Source organism: Typopeltis vanoorti, chromosome 14 (assembly GCF_054136105.1).
Source record: "Typopeltis vanoorti isolate ZY-2024b chromosome 14, IOZ_Tvanoo_1.0, whole genome shotgun sequence".
NCBI classification, from domain to species: domain Eukaryota; kingdom Metazoa; phylum Arthropoda; class Arachnida; order Uropygi; family Thelyphonidae; genus Typopeltis; species Typopeltis vanoorti.
This window is the reverse complement of record NC_143562.1, coordinates 64,378,924-64,405,557: the sequence shown is the minus strand read 5'-3', so window position 1 is coordinate 64,405,557 and position 26,634 is coordinate 64,378,924. Positions and strand designations below refer to the sequence as shown.

General features: G+C 37.9%; 1 protein-coding gene across 1 annotated transcript in view; it reads right to left on the bottom strand.

The window, feature by feature from the left end:
• Window positions 1-26,634, bottom strand: part of Pde11 (Phosphodiesterase 11) — a 384,638-nt gene that overhangs the window by 32,229 nt on the left and 325,775 nt on the right. Inside the window, exons 17-18 of the mRNA XM_090404525.1 lie at window positions 24,518-24,581; window positions 8,707-8,781 (exon numbers count right to left, since the gene is read on the bottom strand). Coding sequence (XP_090260651.1) covers window positions 8,707-8,781; window positions 24,518-24,581 — 139 coding nt within the window. The remainder of the gene's footprint in view (window positions 1-8,706; window positions 8,782-24,517; window positions 24,582-26,634) is intronic.

The window sequence follows — 26,634 nt, the reverse complement described above, 5'->3', positions numbered from 1 at the left end:
TTCTTTAAACGGATTAATCGCAATCAGAATCTTCGGCAGAAATTTGTTTGACGTCATCTATTAATTGTACTAGTTCCTCCTAATTTAAATTCATTTCCCCATCAATTAATTCACTAATTTCGTTTTCAACCATATCGCAAAAGCACTTTATGTGGCCATTACTATAAAAATAATTTTTTACATAAAAAAGCATTACATATTGTATGTAACTCACCAGAAAATAAAGTGCTCAGCATACTTATGATTTTTAATGTGCTTTCCTGGCAGAAAACAAAGACAACTTTTAACAATAATTAACATAGTTCACATACATGCGTGCTTAAGGGTATTTCCCCTAATAATAAATCTGCTACTTATAACTTCATGAGCGATACGGGCAGACACAAATTTAACGAAGATAAAATTTGATTTTTGAGTCGCACGGTGAAAAATATATGAAAAGATAAAGGGTTACTACAGTTTGTAGACCATGTTATATCGAAACTGCGTTGTATAAGTACCGGGTTGAACAAGGGTTGCTATAATTTGTAGACCGCGTTATAGCGAAACCGCATTGTAGAAGTACTGCATTATATGAGAGTTATCTGTATTTATATTTAGTTCATTGATATTGATTCCTTCTTACAAATATTTTATACGTGTTGAGAAAATAAATTGATTGGTCTGTAATTTCTGCACTCTCTTTTGTCTCCTTTCTTGTATATTTGGATGACCTTTCCAGTTCTCCTGTTTCTAGTATTCTGTTGAATATGATTGATAAATATTATATTGATGTGCTGTCTCCATATGACCACAGTTTAGTAGGGATAGTATCAATACTTGGTGCTTTATTGTTTTTCATTTGTTTTATTTTGTATCTAATTTCTTCTTCTTTTAAGATTTTTGGGTAATCGTTATTTTCCTCTATTGTTGGCATTATAATTTCATTTCCTTGATGAAAGATGACCTCAAAATGGTTCAACCAGATTTTCCTTATCTCCTCAATATCTCTGGTTTCAGTTATCTTGTTTATCATTGTTACTGCTTTTGCTGAGAATTCCTTTATAATTTCTCTTGTAATGTCATGGAAGACTTTTAGGCTGTTTTGTTCATATGCTTCTTGGCATTTTTTCACAGGTTATCAACTTTATTTTTTAGTGCTCTGTATTTTTCTCTATTCTCTTTAAGTATCTTGGCCTCTCTTTTTTCTTGGGTTATCCACTGATTTGTTTATTTTGGGTTTGTTACCTAGGATATCTTTTGCAATTGATAACGCTATTTCTTTTCCTACTTCCCAGTATTTTCCCCTTCTGAGAAATGGAGGGTTTTAATCTCAGGTGCATCTGTTCTAAAAATTGACTTCTGATTGAGCTGTCTTTTAATTTTGATGATTGAATCTTCTTTATTGAAATTATTTTTCCTGTTAAATTTTATTTTCACTTTGGCAGTTAATATTTCATGGTCAGTGTCAAAATCTAAACTTCTTTATGTGCAAACATTATTTACTGATCTTTTCAATTGCGTGTTTATGATGATATAATCTATACAGTTCTTTATATTACCATCTGGGGATGTCCATGTATATTTATTATTAGGGTGTTGATAGAACAATGTGTTTGCAATCATTAGATCATTTGCTTTACAGAAGTGTAGTAATTGTTCTCCTCTGTCATTAAGCTCTCCATTTTCCAAATTGTCCCATCACATCTTTTTTGTCTACAGCAAACTGTCCTATTTTAGCATTAAAATCTCTCATCACTATCATGAGTTCTATGTTTTGTGATCTATTTCCTGTTGTAGTTCCTCATAGAAATTTTCTATTCCTTCCTCTGAATGGTTACTGTCTGGTGCATATATTTGGATTATCTTAATTATTTCACCTCTTTCTTTTGTTAGAAATTTGGCTGTGATTATTCTGGGAGACACTGATTTTATTTCAATTACTGAGTGTGGAGTTTCTTCTCAATTAATAATGCACCTCCTTCCTTGTGTATGTTATCTTTTCTTCCTGAAAAGTATAATCTTCCTTCTGGTAAATCCATACCCCCCCCCCTCCAAACCAATGCGTCTCCGATAGACCTAAAATATTCCAGGACTAATTGCAATTTTCCAGGTCGGTATAATGATTTTATGTTGAGGGTGGCTATGTACTTCACATCTTTTGCTGATCACATCGCTGATTTCTGATCTCTCTATGCGGTCTTTGAGCAGGCATGTCGGCTGTCCCGCACACAGTAGCAATTTCTCTACAAAATTATAGATTGGGATCCCACCAACTCGCAAAAGAATAAGGTGTGCAAATTATTTAAAAAAGTCACTTCTTCCTGGCCTAAAACTCAAGCCCTTCCACGTTAAAACACTCAGGATATATGGAACACCAAAAATTATTATTATTACATTACACCTCCAGGGAGTCCAAAGTACTCTTACAACTGTCTCCACCAACTACAACAAACTGCAACTAATGCCATCTACCACCCACCACTAGTATTTTCACAGACAACCACAAACATCCACGCCCACAGCAGGATTCGAACCCACAGCCTTTTGGCTGGAGAGCAGAGATGCTAACCACTTGGACAACCAGGCTGGTGCAATATTACACCCCATTATGGATAGTATAAACAGTCCCACATACAAACTTGCTAGACATTTAGCTAAGCTACTAGCCACTCTCACAAAAAATTCTCCCTCCTTTATTAAAAAATTCTTCCTACCTAAAGAAATATTTTAGAAAACCATACTTTAAAAGTTCAGACATAATGGTGCGTTTTGATATCACCTCACTATTCACAAATGTGCCATTAATTGAAACCCTTGATTTATTAAAGTCACACTTTCTCCCTAATATATTTGAACTTTTTAAATTCACAGTATGTGCAGGTTATTTTACATGGAAAGGGAAAATATATAAACAAATAGATGGGACAGCAATGGGCTCCCCCCCCCCCAGCCAACTTCTACATAGAACACCTGGAAAAGCTAGCTATCAATCCAGCCACTTTCAAACCAGTGCTTTGGCTATGCTATATTGATGATGATGTGCTGGCTATTTGGCCACATGGCCCAGACACCCTGGATATATTCTTAGCACATTTAAATAGCCAATACCCAAAAATTCACTTTATAATGGAACTGGAAGCTAATGACTGTCTGCCTTTCCTGGATACACTAATCACACGTTTTCCAGGTGGTTCCTTATCATTTTCAGTTTATAGAAAACCCACACATACAGGGAGATATTTGCACAAACCATCACCCATCTCAGCAGTGTGGTATCCTGAAAACACTTCCCATAGAGCTAGAACAGTTTGTTCCAATGACAATGCTCTCATTGCTGAAATCACTCATGTCACACCTTCTTAACCAATAGCTATAATCCCCATAAGATAGACAAAATACTAAATGCTGTTCAGAACCCCCCCCCCATCTACCACAGAAGACCACAGCAAAACTGTCACCATCCAATACACATCTGAAAAGATATCCAGAGTGCTTAAAAAAAATCAGCTACAAACCGTATATCAAATTGGCAACTCTCAACCATTCATCCAAGGATAGAATCTCTTCTTTATCACATCCAGGAATCTATGAAGTGCCCTGTTCGCCTGATTGAGCCTACTATGGACAGACAGGAAGAACTGTAAACATGTGCCTCAGCAAACATAAAAAATACATCTGGCACTATCACATGACAAGTCGGGTTTAACAGACCATACCTTGGATACCTTTGCACAGAGGATCAATTGGGAAAAAAGAAAAAAATTACTGCACAGAAGTTGTTATAAGTCAGAGAGATTGTTCCTGGAATCAACAGAAGCCTCAAAACATACTGCAAACCTCAAAAATTACAGCTGCATAAATTTGCCAAAGATTTGGGAAACAGTCATTCTTAAGTCATCCTAATTAATACCTGGTTTCTCTCTTCTTTTTTTTTTTTTTTTTTTCCCAAACATAGATGGCACCTGATTAGAACTTTATTCTTTGTGTTATACCTTACAATTGTTCTTGTGCTCTGAAGATGCTGGAGAGAATACCAACGAAATATCATCAATAAGTTAATAAATAGTTATTTTCTTATCAGTCTGTGTTCTCATCTATACCATTAAAATTAATCAACAAATAATAATTAGAGTTGCTTCTCACTATATATGTAGTATAAGTTTCAAAGAAAGTGATTGATTTATAGATACCAGTTTGGAATGAATTTAAAAGCACATTATTATTATTATTCAGGCCTCCATGGAGTCAAAAGACTCATCATCAGAAATCCCTGTTAGGATACACAGTCTATCATACCACTCCTTAAATGCACTGACCGTTCTCGCTCTCACCACTCCATGGTTCAACCACCCTCCATGCAAAGAAGCCACTCCTCACCTTTTTTCTCACAGTTTCCTTTTGTAACTTACAGGGATTGCGCCATTGTCATGATTCCTTCCCACTGTTCAAACAAGCAATAGAACTCCCCATTGTCAACCCTGTACCCACCTCTCAATAGTTTAAAAGTCTAAATCATATCACCCCTCCTTCTAACCACCAAACTCTGCAGTCCACACTCCCTCAGCCAATCCTCATAACTAACGTTGTACAGTCCCAACACTATCTTTGTTATCTGCCTTTGTACCCTTTCCACAGTTGATTTATCCCCTTCAAATCCTGGGGACCAGGTCTGAGAACAATAGCCTAAGTGTGGTCTGATCAGAATCTTATACAATGGAATGATAACCATTTTATCTCTGCAGGTCAGTGTCATTCTCATTATTGCAGCAATCCTCTGTGTTACCTTCACTACCTTAGCAATATGTCCCCTAAATTTCAGGTTTCTATCAATCATCAAACCCAGATCTCTTGTCTCTCCTACTTCCTCCAGTTTAATTCCTCCCATAGAGTATGCATCATTCCATCGATGTGTCCCAAACCTCAAGACTTTATATTTAGCTGCATTAAACTGAAACCCCCATTCATTTGCCCATCTATCTAGCTTATATTCAAATCCTCTTGCAGGGCTACCACATCTGCACTATTACTAATAATCCTTCCCAGCTTCGTATCATCCGCAAACAACCAAACATCTCCTTGCAATCCACGGACAATGTCATTGATATAAAGGTTAAACAATATAGGTCCCAGTACTGAGCCCTGTGGACCCCACTTGTAACCTACTGCCTCTTTGATATTGCTCCTCCATACACAACTCTCTGATACCTATTAGACAGCCAATCCTGAATACAGTTGACCAATCTGACATCCAGACCCATGTGCTGCAACTTGAATATCAGCTTATCATGTGGTACCCTGTCAAATGCCTTTGCTAAGTCTAGGAAAATAGCAGTATATGCCTTTCCCTCATCTAATGCTCATGTAACTTTATCATAAAAGGCTAGCATATTGCTAAAACAACAGTGCCCCTTCACAAATCTATGTTGCCTCTCACTGATAACATTACCCTCATGTGCCCAATGCTATACATGGTACCTCACTACTTTCTCCAAGATCTTACTAACTACTGATGACATGCAAACTGGCCTATAATTAGACACTTCCAGTCTGTTACCACCCTTATGCAATGGCACTATCTTGCCTTCCTTCCATTCCATGGGCATCTTTCCTGCAGCCAGAGTTTCATTGAAAAGCCAGGTCAAGGAAACTGTCAGTTCCTTTAAACATTCTCTCAAAATTCATGGTGAAATACCATCCAGTCCCACAGCTTTACCAACATCCAGAGTACTCAGTATGTGGAACACACTCTCCTCCTGCTCTATCCCTCTAGTATTCAAATTGACTCCTCCAGGATGAAATACTCCAATAAAGTGTTCATTGAACAATTCCACTATGTCCTCTACATCAGTCACTCTAATCCCATTTTTATCCCACAATGTCATTTCTCCTGCTACTGGCCACATAGCTAAAAAATTCCCTACAATTTTCCTTGGATCTAAGGGCCAATCTTTTCTCATATTCCAGTTTCACCTTCCTTACCATACTAGTCGCTCTTCTGGCCTGTATCTTATATTCTTCATGCATCTTCTCTTCACCTGTCTCCTTATATCTCTTCCATAGTGTCTTTTTCGCATGTAGCTCCTGTTTAATATTGTTTGTCATCCACTTTACTCCAAATTGTGTCCTATTCTTCACTTGCGGAATACAGCTTGCCATTGCTGTTAACAAATATTCCTTCACAATTTCCCAAGTAATAATGATATCCTGGCCTTCCAATTCCTCCCTCCACAAAACTTCTCAAAGTTGACATCTAAGACTATTATAATCACCTGCTTTATAATTCCACATACGTTCCTGTCTCTTTGATACTCCTGCATGTCTATTCATTTTCTAAGTCAAAACCATATGGTCACTCTCTCCAACTGATGGGAGAGGTTATAGCATTCTTCAGATGCTATAACCAAATTCTAAACTCTTAAACCTCTTGTTCCCTCTGTTACATGTTGCCTAAGACATTTGTCCTTCAAGAATTCTAGAAATTCCATTCCCTTATTGCTACATGCATCTTCCTTTCCCCAATCTGTACTGCTGTAGTTAAAATCTCCTATAACAATCTTTCTTCTTGCACTTGCCATGCTCAACTGTCTCAACATCTCCTGGTCCCACCGTCTGTGTTCCTTATGCACATACACCATATGCTTTCAAAATCATTAGTGTCACAGCCCTCCAAAGCCTCCACTCTTAGAGGACATAGGTCATCACTTATCATAAGCAGTACCCCACCACCACGCTTTCCCCTCCTATCCTAACGAAAAATGCTGTACCCAGCGACTTCTATTCCTGTTATTATATCCCCTTCTGTCAACCACGTCTCAGTGATCCCAATAACTTTTGGCCAGGCTGATGCTATCTGCGCCACCAATTCCTCTCTCTTATTCCGGATACTCCTGGCATTAGTTTAAAGCATATAAATGCCATTGTTTCTATACCCAGCATTATCCCTTCTAGACTCCACTGGCTCAGCGTTACCTGATGTCGTCCCCCTTCTCCCAATTACCCATTCCCACAAGAGGCCACCCCTGCTATCATCCTCCCTGGGACACACTGACTCGTTCAGAACAGCAATCTCTCCAGATGCCTACATCCTTCCTCATTCAAATATAAGCGGTCTCTCGCATACAATTCCTCTCTGCTCTCAAACGCACTCCAAGCATTCACATATTCCAGTTCTCTCTTCTGACACATTCTCGCTATTATGCCATTCACACTATCTTTCTTCTCTGTCTCTTCTTTCGTACAGCCTCAAGCAAGAATCTCATATCTCTCACTGCCCTATTTACACCACCACTCAAGTCATTCCCACCATCACAATTATCTCATCCACTTTTCACCTCTCTTAATTGCCATAGCCACACTTTCTATCGTTCCTCCTGGCAAACACTCCTCACGCATCCTATCTTGAACACCATGGATCATTGAGTCCCCATACATTACACCTTTTACCACCGTATTCCTCGATTGCTCACATGCATCCCTTACTCTGTCTCTCATAACAGTTTCTCTCTGTGCTCACCTACTTATCTGCCTTCCTGATATCACTCTATCTCTAGTCTCTGTGCTCCCTTGCATTCCTCTCATTCCCTCTCTCCTGCTGTTTCCATTCTTTCCTCTTCTAGCATTCCTATATCTGACACTCATTCCCTCTCTTCCACTTATCCGATTCTCACCTCTTCTATCATTCATACAACTCTCTCTCATTCCCTCTCTTATACTGTTCCTATTCTCTCTTCTTCTACCATTCCCTCTCTTATACTGTTCCTATTCTCTCTTTTTCTACCATTCCCATAACTCTCTCTCAATCCCTCTCCTCTACTATTGTTCCTATTCTCTCCTCTTCTCTCATTCCCATAACTCTCTCTCAATCCCTCTCCTCTACTATTGTTCCTATTCTCTCCTCTTCTCTCCTCCCCTGATTCCCCTTGCATTTGTCTCTTTCAGTCGCTTAATTTTATCTTTCACACTTCTCATCTCATTCCCCAGACATTCCACCTGCTCTTTCAGCTCATCTATCTATCTCTCTCTCTGTAAGTCAGCCACTCTTGTTTGCCATTCATCCTCCCAATTGAGACTATCTCCTAAAACTTCAGAATCATTCAACCTTTCCATACTCCCCACTCTCATTATTTTTATTCATACTTCTCTCGCCCTCTATAGTACCCATCATCTCTCTATGTCGAGAATCTCCATCTCTGACTCAACAAGGTCAGTTATGGTCATTTCTAAATCACTAAGTTCCTCCCATTGCCTGCATTTTGCGCATATACGTTTTCCTCTTCCTTTCTCCTGCCACATATACAATCGCCGGGATGCACACATTCCGCAACTCCCGCATGCTACAAAATCCTGTATGATATCATGCAAAATGGAGTCCTTAAATGGGAGGGACTTGGCGATACGCCATTTGTAATTTTAACTGTCGCTGCTGCCATTATTTAAAATAGTGTCACTAATTAGTGTCAAAAAATAAACGCTAAATAAGTATCAGGGAGTATAACAATAAGAAAAAGTACAAACAATTTCAAACAGAACATTTAAGTACACTAGATATAAATAAATAAAATGAAATAACTAAATAATGAAAACTTATCCACCGTTATGCATTCGATTCCGACCCAGTCTTCTCGGGAACCAAAATACACAATAAAAGAACCATACGTAGATTAAGATAATTAGCTAAAATTTTCCTTGATTAGATTTCTGTAAAGAAGGATTTTGATTACTCACAATAGGCTGGATTTTCAATTCCTGCTTTTCAATATCACCTTGCTGGAAAAATTCACTGGCTACTAATTCTGCAACCTGTAAATTCAACAAATAGAATAATTTGAAATAACAACATTATTATTTATAGTACTTCTAATAAATTTCTCTAAAAAATTGCTTGAAAATAGCTATAATGTTAACAGCAAAAGTGAACTAGAGTAAATTTATTGAAAGAGAAAAGTTGATTTCTTTTTCTTTGTAGGAAGTGTGATATATTATTAAGACCACGAGTCAACGAATGCAAAACAGGCCGAAAAGATAAAAGATGGCATAAATGAAAGAAATGGTAATGAAATAAAAGCTAGTGAAACTGAGAAAGTGAAAGAACATAAAAATGTATAAGTGAAAGTTAGTGATAAGGGAGTGAAAGGTAGTATGAATGAAGAAATGGAAGTAAGGTGTGACAGAACAAAAGGTAGCAAGACTATGGGGTGACAGAGTGTGAAATTGTCAGAATGCAAGATTTGATGAAACAGTTATTGAAAACGAAAAATGAAATGAAGATTATGCAGAGTGATATTAGATATTTAGTGGAAACTAAATAAGTGCAAAAAAACAGAATGAAATAAAAAGGGGTAAAAGATGGTGAGTGATTCCAGGATAACAGTGTATGGAGATTCCATAATAAGAGGATTAGTTAATGTGAGAATTCATAAGGTTTGCTATCCAGGGGAGAGAATGAACAAGATGATTCGGGCATTGGACATTGAACAAGAGTCGTGGGGATAAATGATTTAAGTGAACATAACGTGTATGCAAGTCAAATATCAGGAGGTTATTGAGAAGAATGTAGTGGGAAAGGTTTTCAATGTGTTGCCTAGGTATGACAATGATGAGTTGAGACAGAGAGCCAGAATCATGAATGGTATGTTAGCAGAACTGTGTGAGGAGAACGGAGTACAGTTTGTGGATGGATAGATGGCATATATTTGAGGGAAGAAATGGAATTATACAGGTGGGATGGGTTGTATTTGAATGACTTTGGATTGAGTGCACTTGAGAAAGTGTTGTTAAATGGAAGTACAGTGTGTGATGCAAGCAGGAGATCAGAAGTAAAGATGAAGAAATATCAGGAGAGTAGTATTGAAAACACAGAGGTGCTTAGCAGTGGAAACAGTAGTAGTATGAGAGATGAAAAGAGAATGGGAAAACAGGGGAGGGAGAGCCCAGGTGGACAAGGCATAAGGAGAGTGGATGTTGAAAGTGGCAGTGAATGTGTGTATGAAGATAGAGTACACTGTGATATGGGTGGAGAAGTTGAGACTGAACAGATATATATATATATATATATATATATATATATATATATATGACAAGGTGGTGATAAAGGTGATTGGGCAGGTGTGGTGAGGAAATCAAAAGCTTGGGTAGGACTGGTTGCAGACCAAAAAGTGACTGCTGTGTTTTTATTTGCAATTGCCAGGAGTATCAGAAATAAGGGAGATGAAATTGTTTCACTGATTGAGTTTATTTATTCCAAAATCATTGGAATAGGTGAAACATGGTTGAATGAAGATGATATCTGAACAGGAATAAAAATGGAAGAATACAGTATTTTTTGCAAGGATAGAAAGGACAAGAAAGGAGCGGGAGTGCTGCTGATGGTAGCAGGGAAATTATTTCCACAGAAAGTAGATATGAAAGAGGGAAATAGCAGACATGAGGCAGTGTGGTGTCAAGTGGAGGTTGACAGGAAGATGTATCTAGTTGGACGATGCTATGGACCAGGAAATGTAGAGGGTGGTGTTGAAGAAATGCATAAACAACTTAGATTAGTGAACAAAGGAAGGGTAGTGATATCTTCCTTTCACTACCAGTCTGGGTAGTGAAAGGAAGGGTAGTGAACAAAGGAAGGCTACTCACTGATGAAGCCTCAATAAAGGCTGAAATCAGTCTGGGTAGTGACCTCCCACCATAATGTAATAACAGCATACATTTCCTAGGAAATGTGTTTTTACATTATGGAAAATACCAAGAACAGCGATCAGAACTTTACCACCTTTGCTGCGAGTTTCCCAAGATTGTACTACGTACTAGGCCTACTTGCATTAGCTCACGCTAGTAATCGCCGATACTTTTATAGTTTACTATATTCGGCATGAAACTCTTTGATTCCAATCTTTGAGTTTCTTATTCGGTTTTAAAACAATGTGGGATTTAATATCCCCTTAATTTAAATAATGTTTATATCACTAAAAATGAAGCCTATTGGCTCTTTATATTTAAGTAAAGGAAGGGTAATTATTATGGGCAATTTAAATTATGTCTGTATAGATTGGAATGGAGAGACAGCATTTGGAAATAAGGAAAATTAATACTATGGCAGCATGTAAAGGAGGGCATGTGAGGATCACAGGTTTGAGATCTGCCAATTTCATCAGAGGATGTAATTTTGAGCGGGATTCTGCACTTTCTTTCAGTTGGTGAGAATGATTATGAAGCGATTACCTGGGTTGTGATAATTATATGCAGACTTCCGTGCTGAAAGGATATATGTGAAATTTCAAATTTCAAAATTCCTTATCCTTTTCACCACCTTTGTGAAGTGGAACAATTTTACCTTCCTACCACTCCTTTGAGATTGTGCTGTTGCAAGACTCTTCTTAAACAGGTATGCCAAGGCTGACACTAACTCCCTGGAACATTCACTTAAAACATGCAGTGATATGTCATCAAGATGATGATGATGACATCATGATATTACCTATTACCTTGTTGACATCAAGCTTTCTTAACTCCTCATGTACCTCTTGCTGTTCATCAGACACTGATGAATTGTTCACTGAATACCTCGACTATGCCCTTTGCTACAGTTACTAATCTACTACTTGAATCCATTAACATCATATTTCCACATTATTGAGAACATTCCCTAGGATTTTTCTTGCTTGAGTTCTGCTCGTACTACACTTTTGCTATACTTATTACCTGAATCACCTTATTGGCCTGCTCTTTATACTCTCTCTGCAACTGATTATTACCAATATTCATCTTGTACTATCTTCACAGTGCATTCTTATTCCAAATTTAATGCTTAATCTCTTCATTCATCCATTTGACCTTTGAAATACATTCACACATTGATGCTGTTAAGTATATCTTTGTCAGTTCATATGCAGCATTTATCTCCCATTTCCTTAACTCCTCATTCACTGTTATAGCTCCAAGAAATCTCCTAATTCATTGTGTACAATTTCAGGAGACAAAAAAAAAAAGTATTGGAGCAATTATTTTGCTAACAATTAAGAAAATAACACTTGATGTTTTGACCTTTATATTGATGTCATCATCAGGAAAACATATGAACAAGACACACTCTACATGACACTACACATAACTACATTAATGTAACTGCTTTGTTAGATTTAGTGTAGTTAACACCAGTGGAGAGCTATGGAAATTTTAACAAAGGGCTCGGCATCGTTGAGCAAAAAAAAGCCGTATTTCACACAAAAACTTTTATTAATACAGCTTGTGTACAAATGCCAATCAAAAAGTATGAGGATACAATCAAACTGTCAAGGTTATCATTTTTAAACAAATATTTCATGATCTCAACATGAAATATTTGCACACAATTATCTGTGTTAATTTATCTTACATAAGAAAAACATTTTTTAACTATCAAAATATAATAAGAATAAAATCTTTTATAATCACACATATGCAATAGTCCACATTTTTTATAAACAAAATAAATTTGTTTTTTTTGCGATAAGTTTTTATGACAAACAATCTATAAATATTATCTAAACACAATAATAAATTTAGTTTAATCCTTTATCCAAGTGTGAGCAGACAAAGTTTGCGCCTGAAAGTATCTTCAGGACTGGGGTAAGGTGGTGCAACTCGTTGCAAAGGTGGAGCAAGCTAACATCACTCCTATCTCAGTATCTCCCATAATGCAAAACACATCTCCTTGCGGATATGTATAATGTTATGCATTAAGGGAAGGGCCACTGCCCAGACTAGTTTCGACCTTTATTGAGGTCTCTTCAGTGGGAGCCAGGCCCAAGTGGAGATACCAGGCAGAAGCATTACCAAGGTCATCTCTACCTATAGGAGCTGCCAAATGGTGCTACCTTTTTTTATTAAATTACTCTAGATTTAGAGAAAGATGTTGAAAGTTTATTTTTCACTTGGTTAGACTATAATAAATTTAGTTTAATCCTTTATCCAAGTGTGAGCAGACAATGTTTGTGCCTGAAAGTATCTTCAGGACTTAGAAGGTGGTACACCACCACCTTACCCCAGTCCTGAAGATACTTTCAGGTGCAAACTTTGTCTGCTCACACTTGGATAAAGGATTAAACTAAATTTATTATAGTCTAACCAAGTGAAAAATAAACTTCCTACACACAATAATATTTCTTTTTGTTTTTATACTTCAAGTGATAATCAACAGTACCAATCAAGGGGCATTATTTTATAATCCTATTTATTTATGTGATTACCAAAAGTGAATTCTTATTTGTAAAATGGTAGTAACAGTAACTATAATATTTTATTTAATAAAATCACTTTAGAGACAATAAGGCGATTTTACATGAAAAAAAAAATTCGCTGTCTGGTGCACATTTACCAGAAAAAACTCACTCCTTTAGGTTAACATTTATCAACAATTACTTTAAGGAAATGCTTATAACAACAGCTGCCACACCTTATTTCCTTCCTCCTTCACATGTTGTGTTCTTCTAGGAGCATCTATAGGCGAGCGATGATTTTCTAGAAAAGATTTGACATAGGGATTCGGATTAAATTCATTCAAGGGTTTTCCATTTATATATATTGTCATTAAATCCGAAATATGTTTTATAGTGAGAGATATCTTTGTCGTTACGATATTATTCGTCATACTAAAAGCTCGTTCGGCTTCAGGGCTGCAAACTGCAATTGTTGCCATAATCATTTTGGCTTTTTTTCACCATGCTGAGAATTTCGTTTTATAACTTTCAATTCCCACTAAATCTTTAAAATCATTAATTTTAATTTCATATTTCAAAGATGATAATAAGTATTATTATTATCATCAATCAAACATTTATAGAGTCCAAAGACTCATTACTGGAGATCCAGCTGCCACACATACACAGCTCATCAATGCCTTAAATGTATTCACTCTCTCTGCACTCGCCACTCTCCCTGCAAAAAAAATCTACCTTTCATGCTCTTCTCATATCCTTCTTTATACAGCTTCCAGGGGCAGCCTCTCTTTCTCTCCCATCTCCAGATGTTCTATGAAAAATCTCATCCATGCTAATCTAGTAATTACCCCTTACTAACTTATGTCTCGATCATGCTTCCCATTCTCCTTTTATCTACTAGGCCCTGTAATTTGCAGTCTCTCAATCTGTCTTCCTACTCCACATTTCAGAGAGCCAAAACCTCTGTATCCTCTCCAAGAACTTATCCTTTTGAAAACCAGGTGATCAAATCTGTATGTGATAATCCATATGAAGCCTGATCAAAACCTTGTGCAGTGGAATCATGTCATTCTTACTTCTACATGTCAGTGCTCTCTGCATCATTGCCATAATCTGCTGTGTTGTCCTCACAATTTTAGTAAAATGCTTCACTGAAATTTCAGGTCTCCATCCATCATCCCCAGATCTTTTCTCTTCTGAGATATCCCTGCCAATCTTAGATTCTGCATCCTATCTTTTAAAACCTCACACTTTGCTACATTTAACTGACATACCCACACACTTGTCTATTCAAGTCCTCTTGATGTACATCAAACAAATGTACATCACCACTGAAGTCCCTTCCAATGTCATTTGCATACAAATTAAGCAACAATGGCCCTAAAACAGACCTACACTGATGTCAGAACAAAGGCATTATCAGACCAAACATAAAGAACACAAAACATATGATACAAAATGCAAACAATAATGGAGCACATGTAACATGGAATTACAAGGGTGGTCTGAAAAGTTCTCGGCCTAACAATGACAAAACAAATTTATAATTTCAAAATTAATTTTATTTTTCAACATAATCTCCCTTAAGTCTAACACATTTATTCCAGCAATGCTCCAGCGCCATTATCCCATCCCTGTAGTGGCTCTCTGTAAGATCTGCAAAATATCCCTCTATATAGCTGCAATCATCTCTTGATCCGGGGGGGGGGGGGGAGAGACGTCCGACCACACCTCCTCGTGGACCCCTGAAGCTCTTGACCAAATTTCTTAAGGTCCAATTTCAAGGTGATTAACGTGGCAATGGCATCCAATTTTCTAATGAAGAGTTTTGGAGGACAAGACAACAACAACCACCTCTTGATTCAAAGAAAAATATTGACCAGTGAGGAAGAGTTTTAGTTTTGGGAAGAGATAGAAGTCAGAAGGAGCCAAATCTGAGGAATAGGATGGTTGTTCCAACAATTCATAGTGCAGATCCCTTAATTTTCCCATTGCCAAAACACGTTTGTGGGCAGGTACATTTCCTGATGAAAGATGATTTTTTTCTTCTGCAAACTGGGTCTTTTCTCACGAATTTTTTCGTCTGGTTAAAACATCGGAATAATATGCCCCAGTTATTGTTTTGCCCTTTTCAAGATAATTAATAAACAAAATGCCTTTAGCATCTGAAGACACCGATGCCATAACCTTTTTTGCTGATGGAACCAACTTTGTCTTCTTTGGTGCTGAACAACCAGCTTCTGTTCACTGCTTTAGATTCTGGTGGGTAATGGTGAATCCAAGTCTCACCCATAGTAATAAATTGATGCACAAAATCAGTTTTATTCTTGTTAAAATGCTCCAAGCACTGTTCAGAGATTTTCCATGTGAGAATGTTTTTGATCTGCTGGGAGCAAGCATAGCACCCATCTTGTGCAAATCTTTTTCATTTGCAATTCCACATGCAAAATATATCCTACACGTTCTTTTGAAATGCCTATAGTCTCAGCAATTTCAAGCACTTTGACTCACCGGTCATCCAATACCATATTGTGCACTTGATCAATGATTTCTGGTATTGTTACACTTTTTGGACATCCTTCATGTCCCTTTTGAGTGGTATCTTCAAGGCTGGTATGGCCACATTTAAACTCGGCAGCCCATTTCTTAACTGTCAAAAATGAAGGAAAAGAGTGCTCATAAAGTTTTATGAACTTGGAATGAATTTCTTTTGGTGTTAAACCTTCTTTTACGAAGAATTTTATAATCACATGATACTCGATTTTATCCATTTCAAGGGATACAGACAACACTTTTGCTTCAGACAGCTGTATAATTATTATTACGTAACACCTCCAGGGAGTCCAATGACTCATCGAGGGAGGACAGTCTACAACTCTGTCTCCACTGTGCAATTCACCAACTACCATCATCATTATGATAGCGCCATCTACTGCCCATCATCATCACTAGTATTTTCATAGACAATCACAAACATTCATGCCCACGACAGGAATCGAACCCGCATCCTTTTGGCTGGAGAGCAGATACGCAGACCACTCAGTTAACCAGGCCGGCAAACTACAATAGAATGACTTGCAATTTCACATGGATGCTTATGACAGATGTACAAACTTAAAAAAAAAAATCTTGCCAATAGTGTTGGCAAGATTTTCTATGGTCGAGGCCGAGAACTTTTCAGACCATCCTTGTATAACAGTATGAATTTATAAACATGAAAATGCAGAATTAATGCTCAAATTTCAGATTGTTAGTTTAAATCACTAACCTGAAATTTTCATAATAAACTAAATATGTACAGACTGTACTATTAAAATCAAAAATTGATTAAAATCGAAAATTATAAATCAGATTAGATTTTTTCCTTATGGTACTGTCTGCACATATTCAATTCATTATGAAACTAAAGCTGACTAATGTTCATCACATTCCTCTGTCTTTGTAAATGATGAATTACAAAGTTGACTGACCACTGAAGTTTTCAAGTTCTTTTTGGTTTTAATGGTATGTACCTATTGAGTTTATTATGAAGATTTTAGGTAAGAAACATTAATTTAAGTTAATGTAATGTAAAATAATTAGCTTAAATTGATGTGTATAAATATGATGGTAACAGCTATTTGTCCTGCACAAAGGCCAACACATTAAATGTCACCTCTATTGATCATCTGGATCTCCTTGACTGCTCCTTGCAGCATGTGTCAGCGCTATGCGATTTTTTTTTTTCATTATATTATCTTATGAAATGAGTGAATGAAGGAAAATAAACATCATCGAATAACTTTGTCACTGACTCAGAATAATTTCACAATCGCATACCATCCAGTTCACGTTAATGTAATTTTCTCTTCTCACAGTACGTGTGTAGAGGCTTAAGTGCTGTGAGGACATCATGTTGGAGGCTTAATGGATTTTTTTACAACACTCAAAAAGAGAAAATGGTTTGAATGATAAAAAAAATGAGGAATTATTTGTAGGAAGTGAGATTGCTAGGCTGCGCGCAGTGATACAAGATGCGCAGCGGCAATTAGAGCACCTGCAAAACTCTTTCCAGAGTGATTCGGCTAACGTAAATAAACAGCGTGGGCGACTTTCCGAAATGAAGGAGAGAGTGTTGTATGGTGACTCGTTATTAAGAAGAATAACAGATGGGAGTGTAACTAAATCGTACTTACCGGGTGCGAAATTTAAGGATGTAAGTGAGAGCATTAGAGTGCAAAAACAGAGGGTGAAAGAAATAACAATTGTGGCTGGTACGAAAATGAATTGAAAGGTGATAAATTTTTCATGAGAGAGGACTTGAAAGTATTGTTAAAGGTAGCGAAAGAAAAGAGTGACAGAGTTAGAATGGTGAGTCTGTTACCGCGGTATGACAGAGAGGAGTTTAGAAGGAGGGCCATAATCGCAAATGATATTATGCGCAGGTTATGCGGACGGTGTGGTGTGGAATTTGTGGACGTGTGGAATGAGTTTGATGGGCGAAAGGACTTATACAAGATGGATGGCCTGCATTTGAATGGACTTGGTGTGCAGAGACTGGAAAAAGTGTTGCTGAATGAAGTGAAAATGGATGTGCAGAACCAGGGAAACTAGAACTACCAAGGAGGGGGGGAAATGGATATCCAGACATCAGTGAGACAGTTGAGTGTAAAAATGTATATAATGTACCTGAGCCAGCAATAAGGACAAAAAATGGGAATGGAATATTTAGAATAACGCATCACGATAGGGGTGGGACAAAGGGAACACTGCAATTCATGTATACTAATGCCAGGAGTATTAGGAACAAGAAGGAAGAATTTTTGGCCTTCATTGGCTCTTCCTGGCCACAGGTTATTGGCATTAGTGAAACATGGCTGACGGAAGATGATATAGTTAGTGGGATAGAATGTGTAGGTTATAGTATGTTTAGGAGGGACAGAGAGAATAAAATTGGGAGAGGGGTGTTATTGATGATAGCTGATGAACTGCAGCCAAGGAGAATTGAAGTATTGCAGGATAGTGAAAGGAGCTCATTTGAGGCTATTTGGTGTGAGATTGATACTGGCAGAATAAAATATACAGTTGGGTGCTGCTATAGACCATGTGATGGAATAGATGGTGGAGATGGTATGCATAAACAAATTGATGAAATGAGTGGAAGGATGGTAATTATTATGGGGGATTTCAACTATGGTAACATTGATTGGAAGGAGTAGAGGACACATGTGAGGAAGGAAATGGATTTTATTCAATTATTAAGGGATAACTATCTGAAACAGCATGTAATTGAAAATACTAGGGGTGTGAGAGTGCTTGACCTGGTAATAGTATCTGAGAATTTGACTGTAATGAATATGACCATGTTGCCACCTATTGGTGAGAGTGATCATAAGGTCTTGACCTGGGAGGTGGCTAAAGGTGTGAAATTTGTGATTAAGACAGGGTATATGTGGAATTACCGTGCTGGCAAGTATGACAAGCTTAGGAGATTGCTTGGATCAGTGCCATGGCATGTACAACTGCAAGGGCTGGACGTCGATAGAGCATGGGAAGTGATCAAAGAGCATTTACAGGAGGTTATGGCTGATTGTATACCTAAGGTCCGAATAGTGAAACAAGGAGGGGTTAAATGGATGAATAACACCATTAAGCTTGAGCTGCAAAAAAAGAAACAACTATGGAGGGAATTTAAAGAAAGGGGTGACCTGCAGGCACACGAACGGTATAAAGTACAGGCCAGAAGGGTAACGAGTGTGGTAAAAACAGCAAAAGCGGATTATGAAAGGAAACTAGCTATGCAAGCAAAAGAGAATCCCAAACAGTTCTTTCAATATGCTGCAAGCAAGTAAAAAACTGTACATGGCAAAATGATTTTAAGGAATGACGATGGTAAAGAGTTCACTGAACCAGTCGATATAGTGGAGTTACTGAGCGCGCACTTTGCAAAAGTATATCATCCAGGTGGTGACGTTGAAAAAATGAAGGAACCATTAGTTTATATGGGAATTGTGATGAATGAAGTGGAGGTGAATAGTCTATTACAGAACCTTAATGTGAATACATCTGTGGGATTGGATGGTATACTGGCACGGGTCTTGCATGAAGCGGCTAATGAATTATCATTGCCCTTGACCATGTTGTTTAATCTGAGTCAGGTCTGGCTTAGTCCCGAAGGCGTGGAAAGAGGGGAAAATTGTTTCACTGCATAAAGGAGGATCCAAGACTATGGTTGCAAATTACCGACCGATCAGCATATCAGGAGTCATTGTCAAGGTCTTGGAGAAAGTAGTCAAGGGAAAAATACAGGAATGGATTGATGAAAATGAGATACTGTACAGAGGACAGCATGGCTTTGTGAAGGGTAGATCATGCCTCAGTAACTTGCTCAAGTTTTATAACAAGGTGACGGCTGAACTGGATAAGGGAAATGGGTTTACAGTGATACTGCTGGACCTGGCAAAGGCGTTTGACAGGATACCACATGGAATTCTAATCCATAAACTACAACATATGGGAATGGATATAGGGTTGGTGAGATGGATAGCTGGGTGGTTGATGGAGAGATATCAAAGAGTAGTTTATTCAGGAGTAGAGTCCAAAAAACGGCCTGTGACTAGTGGTGTGCCACAGGGTTCTGTTCTTGGACCACTGCTGTTTAATCTGTTCATTAACGATATAGGGAAGGGTCTAAGTGGGACAGTTCATTTGTTCGCTGAGTTGGGTAGGGCGATAGTGAATGCAGAAGATGTCAAAGTCTTGCAAGATGACTTAGATAGATTGGAGTTCTGGACTAAGGAGAATGGATGTCAATTTAATGTGACAAAATGTAAGGTTATGCATTTCGGAGTGAAAAGATTAGCAGCAGTATACCACATTGGTGGAACTGTACTCCAAGAGATTGATGAGGCCAGGGACTTGGGAGTGTTGGTGGATAGGGAGATGAAGTTTAGGGGGCACATTGCGAAAGTAGCTAAATCAGCTCATCAACTCACTTGGTTGTTGAAAAATACCTTGACGAGCAGAGAAAAACAAGTTATTGTACCTCTGTACCGAGCCCTGATAAGACCTCATCTCGACTACTGTGCCCAGATTTGGTCACCTCGGTTCCTTCTTGATGGGGAGGAGGTTGAGAGGATCCAGAGGCGAGTGACTAAGATGATAGCCGGTCTATGGAATGCACCATATGAGAACAGGTTGAAGATTTGTGGGTTGCGGAAACTAGTTGATAGGCGGAAAAGGGGAGATATGATTGAGACATTCAAATTGCTAAAAGGATTCTATAGGATTAATTCAGATGATATTTTTGAGATCAGGACTGGTGTTGGGAGAACTAGGGGACACCCATGGAAGCTGGGCAAGAGCGTGGTTCTTTACTTTTAGAGTGGTAAATGAGTGGAATAAGCTGCCAGAGTCTGTTGTGGGTGCTATGACAGTGAGCGAGTTCAAGGCAAGGTATGATAGATACTGTGAGAATGTTGAACAGCTGTGTGAACATGATGTTTAGGGCCTCCCTCGATGAGTCTAAGGACTCCTGGAGTAGCCCGTGGTAATAATAATAATAATAATTAAAATAGAATTTAATACTTTCTATATTTCGTCCTAGTCACTAGGACATCTACAGGGATTACAAAAACAATTAATGTAACATATACACAAATAACAAACAATACTAAGCCCAACCACGTGGGTAACACTAAAGTCCTATCTAGGTAGAGCGCCCTCTAAGGGCAGTAGTAGGTGGCCTGGAATGTAAGGTGGGAACTCTGGTGATGAGTGTTTCCCAAATCTTCGGAAGCTTAATGCAACCATATTTATTGAGATTTGGTTGGTTTTTGAGAGCTGCTGCTGCTTCTAGGAAAAGTCTCTCTTTCTTGAATTTGCTGTGGTGGAGCATGGTGGTTTTCTTCCATGATACCCTGTGGGTGGTGTCATGGTCAGCCAAGCCTGAATGTACATAGTTGTGTTTGAAGATGTAAGACTTGTGTTCCTCTAGACAGATGGCTGCTGATCTGCCTGTCTGTCCAAAGTACGCCAGCTTACAGGAACAGGGTACTTTGTAAACTCCAGGCAGAGAGAGCTGATCTTTCGTAGAACGGATAAGGGTAGCAAGTTTGCAGTGGGGCTTATATGCTGTGTGTAGGTTGTACTGTTTTAGTATCTTGGCTATTTTTTTGGATGTGCCACGGATGTAGGGTATGGTGATGGCATTTTTAAAATCTTGTTGACGAGAAGGACGGGGAATGGGGGGGGAGTTGATTATTTTTTTTTTTGATACTGTGATCGCTGTAGCCATTGGAGAGGAAAGTGCTGTGTATGTGGTTAAGCTCAGTAGTGAGGGCGGTTCCACTGGAACAAAGATTGTGGGCTCTCTTGGTAAGAGTTTTAATAATGCCATATTGTTGAGAGGGGTGGTGGTGGGAGAGTTTGTGAATGTATCTGCCTGTGTGTGTGGATTTTCTGTATACGGTGAAGGTAAGTGTGTATCATTAGGCAGGCGTGTGACTAAGGTGTCTAGGAAGGGTAAACAATTGTTCTTTTCCTTTTCCATAGTGAACTGGATTCTTGGATGTAGACTATTGAGATGACTGAGGAAGGAGTCTAACATGTCTGGTCCATGATGCCAAATAGAGAACACATCATCTACATATCTTAGCCAGATAGAAGGTTTGAGTGGGGCTGAGTCTATGGCTCGTTTTTCGAAATCTTCCATATAGAAATTGTCAAGGGGGGGGTGAGAGGGGGAACCCATGGCAGTTCTCTCTATCTGCTTGTAGATTTTGTTGTTCCAAGAGAAATACCCAGAGTTAATGGCAAAGGAAAAGAGATCTAAGATGTCAGAGGGAAAAACGTTTTCTAAGAGAGATAAGGTGTCAATTAAGGGAATATTGGTAAACAAAGAGGAGATATCAAAGCTTACCAATATGTCTGTCTTATTCAAGGTTAAATTTTCTGTGAGGGCTTTAAAGTGGGTCAAGTTTTTTATATAGGAAGGGGACCTTCCGGTTAGGGGGATCAGAGAGTTGGCCAGCTGTTTAGATAGTTTATAGCAAGGTGCATTGGTGGCATCTACTATAGGCCTGAGTGGGGAATTGGGTTTGTGGATTTTTGGTAAACCGTATATTCGGGGAGGACGGGAGCAGAAAAGTTTAAGTTTTTTCATGACGTCAGGGGGCCAGGAAGATACTTTTTTGAGTAAAATTTTTAGTTTCTTAACTTGTGTTTTTGTGGGATCGTGTTCTAGCGGGATGTAGGTAGCGCGATCGCGGAGGATAATGTTCATTTTATGATTGTATTCACTCGTAAAATGAACATTATCCTCCGCGATCGCGCTACCTACATCCCGCTAGAACACGACCCCACAAAAAACACAAGTTAAGAAACTAAAAATTTTACTCAAAAAAGTATCTTCCTGGCCCCCTGATGTCACGAAAAAACTTAAACCTTTCCGCTCCTCTCCCCCCCGAATATACGTTTTACCAAAAATCCACAAACCCAATTCCCCACTCAGGCCTATAGTAGATGGCACCAATGCACCTTGCTATAGACTATCTAAACAGCTGGTCAACTCTCTGATCCCCCTCACCGGAAGGTCCCCTTCCTATATAAAAAACTCGACCCACTTTAAAGCCCTCACAGAAAATTTAACCTTAAATAAGACAGACATATTGGTAAGCTTTGATATCTCCTCTTTGTTTACCAATATTCCCTTAATTGACACCTTATCTCTCTTAGAAAACGTTTTTCCCTCTGACATCTTAGATCTCTTTTCTTTTGCCATTAACTCTGGGTATTTCTCTTGGAACAACAAAATCTACAAGCAGATAGAGGGAACTGCCATGGGTTCCCCCCCCTTGCCAATTTCTATATGGAAGATTTCGAAAAACGAGCCATAGACTCATCCCCACTCAAACCTTCTATCTGGCTAAGATATGTAGATAATGTGTTCTCTATTTGGCCTCGTGGCCCAGACACGTTAGACTCCTTCCTCAGTCATCTCAATAGCCTACATCCAAGAATCCAGTTCACTATGGCAAAGGAAAAGAACAATTGTTTACCCTTCCTAGACACCTTAGTCACACGCCTGCCTAATGATACACTTACCTTCACCGTATACAGAAAACCCACACACACAGGCAGATACATTCACAAACTCTCCCACCACCACCACCCCTCTCAACAATATGGCATTATTAAAACTCTTACCAAGAGAGCCCACAATCTTTGTTCCAGTGGAACCGCCCTCACTACGGAGCTTAACCACGTACACAGCACTTTCCTCTCCAATGGCTACAGCGATCACAGTATCAAAAAAATAATCAACTCCTCCCCCATTCCCCGTCCTTCTCATCAACAAGATTTTAAAAATGCCATCACCATACCCTACATCCATGGCACATCCAAAAAAATAGCCAAGATACTAAAACAGTACAACCTACACACAGCATATAAGCCCCACCGCAAACTTGCTACCCTTATCCGTTCTATGAAAGATCAGCTCCCTCCTCTCTCTCTGCCTGGAGTTTACAAAGTACCCTGTTCCTGTAAGCTGGCGTACTTTGGACAGACAGGCAGATCAGCAGCCATCCGTCTAGAGGAACACAAGTCTTACATCTTCAAACACAACTATGGCCATTCAGGCTTGGCTGACCATGTTTTGGACACCACCCACAGGGTATCATGGAAGAAAACCACCATGCTCCACCACAGCAAATTCAAGAAAGAGAGACTTTTCCTAGAAGCAGCACCAGCTCTCAAAAACCAACCAAATCTCAATAAATATGGTTGCATTAAGCTTCCAAAGATTTGGGAAACACTCATCACCAGAGTTCTCACCTTACATTCCAGGCCACCTACTACTGCCCTTAGAGGGCGCTCTACCTAGATAGGACTTTAGTGTCACCCACGTGGTTGGGCTTAGTATTGTTTGTTATTTGTGTATATGTTACATTAATTGTTTTTGTAATCCCTGTAGATGTCCTAGTGACTAGGACGAAATATAGGAAGTATTAAATTCTATTTTAATTCTTTTCGAGTGTTGTAAAAAATCCATTAAGCCTCCAACATGATCTTCTCACAGTACCATATTTCCTTTATCGGTCATTTTTTGAACTAACCTTTTTTTGTCAAAATCTCTTTCCCTATTTGGTTAGGGTTTTTCTGGTTCTCTACAGATTGCTCTGAATAAGAGCACTTTAATTTGAAACACCCTGCACAATTTTACCTGAATGATAATCTTAATCTTTTATTATTTTCACAATTCAGTATTTAGATTTTCTACTTATCAGCTTGTGAAAATTAAGACACTGATTAAGGTTGTGTCATCTACTGCTTAATTTACAAAAATCACTAATATTAAATTAACTTACCACCCGCTGGATTTCCCAAGGTTTTGTTATAGCAGCCACATCACAAGCAGTCATGAGCATTGCTCTAGATAAATAAAAAATCTGGAGGCTAAAATAAGTAATGAAAAGTAATACTTTTATATTATTTAACTAAGAAAATTTATAAGAAATTGTTAACTAAGATATGTGTAAATGAATATTCAGTCCAGGTTTCTCGACATCACTAGCGATCCTTTGTAATCATCATCATCCTTTTGAATGTGCATTTCATGAATCTGTGATAAGAAAATTCCACTTTTTTTTTCTTAATGAGTGAGGAGCCAAAGATGGCTCCTATGTGTAGTCTCTAAAACTGTCATATATTTCTCTCTTTAAGTCATCACTAACTGCATCAATCCACCTAGTTATTAATCTTCCTTTTCTCCTTGCTATTCTTGGGTTATATACAATTTCCTTCTTCCTCTGTTAAAAATACCACCATATGTTAGCTCAGCTGACACATTCTTGAATTTTAACAATGCCACACTCCCTGCTGATGTTTAGATTCTATTAAAATTCTTCCTTTCATTTAAGCTTCACTCCCCTAATTTTATTCAGAACTTACATCTGTGAGAGCCTCCATAGCACAGTCAGTATTGATAGTGCCCTATGGTTAGAAGGAACAGGTTTCAAATCCTGTCTAGGGTGTGTGTGTGAAGAACCTTTATGAAGATTTTTCTTATCTAAAGTTCAGCTGGCGAATCTCATACAGAGGTAGTAGGATTTTTTTTTTTCCCACCCAGAAACTCAAGCTTTTCATCCTGCAAAATAGGCACATCAACTGGACATTTTACAGACATGAATTATAACTTTGAGTGATTCAATCTTTGATTAATTTTGTTCGACTTTTTTTTTCATTTCCAATCTTTCTGATCCATAAGTCAAAATCTGTTTTAATACTCTCATGTATACTGGGCTAATTTCTCTTTCCCATATAAATTTATTTGATTGGCTTCCCACTATATAACCTTACTCATTCTGTTATCTGTTTCCATATTTAAAAAATTTGTATAAAATTTTTTCAATTATAAAAATTGCACCTAAACAACTAAAATGTGTAATAATAATAATAACCTGTTCTCTAGATTTTCATTGAGAACGCCATTTATGTATTTCTTATTCTAAAGCCTATTTTCATAGTTTTTGTTATTTTACTGCTGATTTTCATATCAAACTTGTTATAGCAGTTATTCAATTTGCTTGTTTAATGAGTCCTGAAGACTTGTACTGGATATATTTAGGAAAAGAATATAATCTGCATGAAGCAAGGAGCTGAATTTAATATTTCCAGGTTTGATATCAGGCTTCATTTCACTTATTTTCCTTATGTAATTCATATAAATGATAAATAACAGTGGAGATAGCATGCATCTTGTTTATATGCCTGATTTTACATTAGTATATATTGTACCCCTTTTGGTTATGACAGTTGATTACTATAATCTTACATTATAGATTATATGCTGCTCTGTATAATATTCCATTTACACCATGTTATTATTATATAACTAATGTCTTGATTAGCTTTTTCTCTTATCATAATTTTTTTTTCAGGTCTACAAAAAACTCAAATACATCTTAAACATCTTAAATACTTAAATCTTTCCTGAAAGTTGCTAAAAAGAAGTAGTCAGTAACAAGGTGAAAAATAGGTTTTTATGCATGGAAAATGATAGGAGTATGGAATGTAAAGTGGTGAACTTAGAGGGATATGATAGACTTTGTGTATTCTAAGACAGATGTCCAACAATGCATCTTAGTCCTCCATGGGGGTCCTGAATAATAAAATTAATGATAATATTATGCTGATTATTTGCCTTTAAGCAAGAAATCTAGTCCTGAATTTGTTCTTATTAGTTCTGAACCCAATATTTTTTTTCCAAAATGTTTCTCTTCCACAGTTTTTGCCCTTTCTCAAGTATGTGCATAAATCTTACTTGAAAATTCAGCAAGAAAATTGGGCTATAATCTCACATTCAGTTTGATTTCCCATTTTATATGGTGACTTTGATTGCTCTACTCCAATTATCCAGAATTCAATTTTCTGACAAGGTCTCTGAATGATGCTATGTGGCCACTATAAACTTCTATACCTCTAT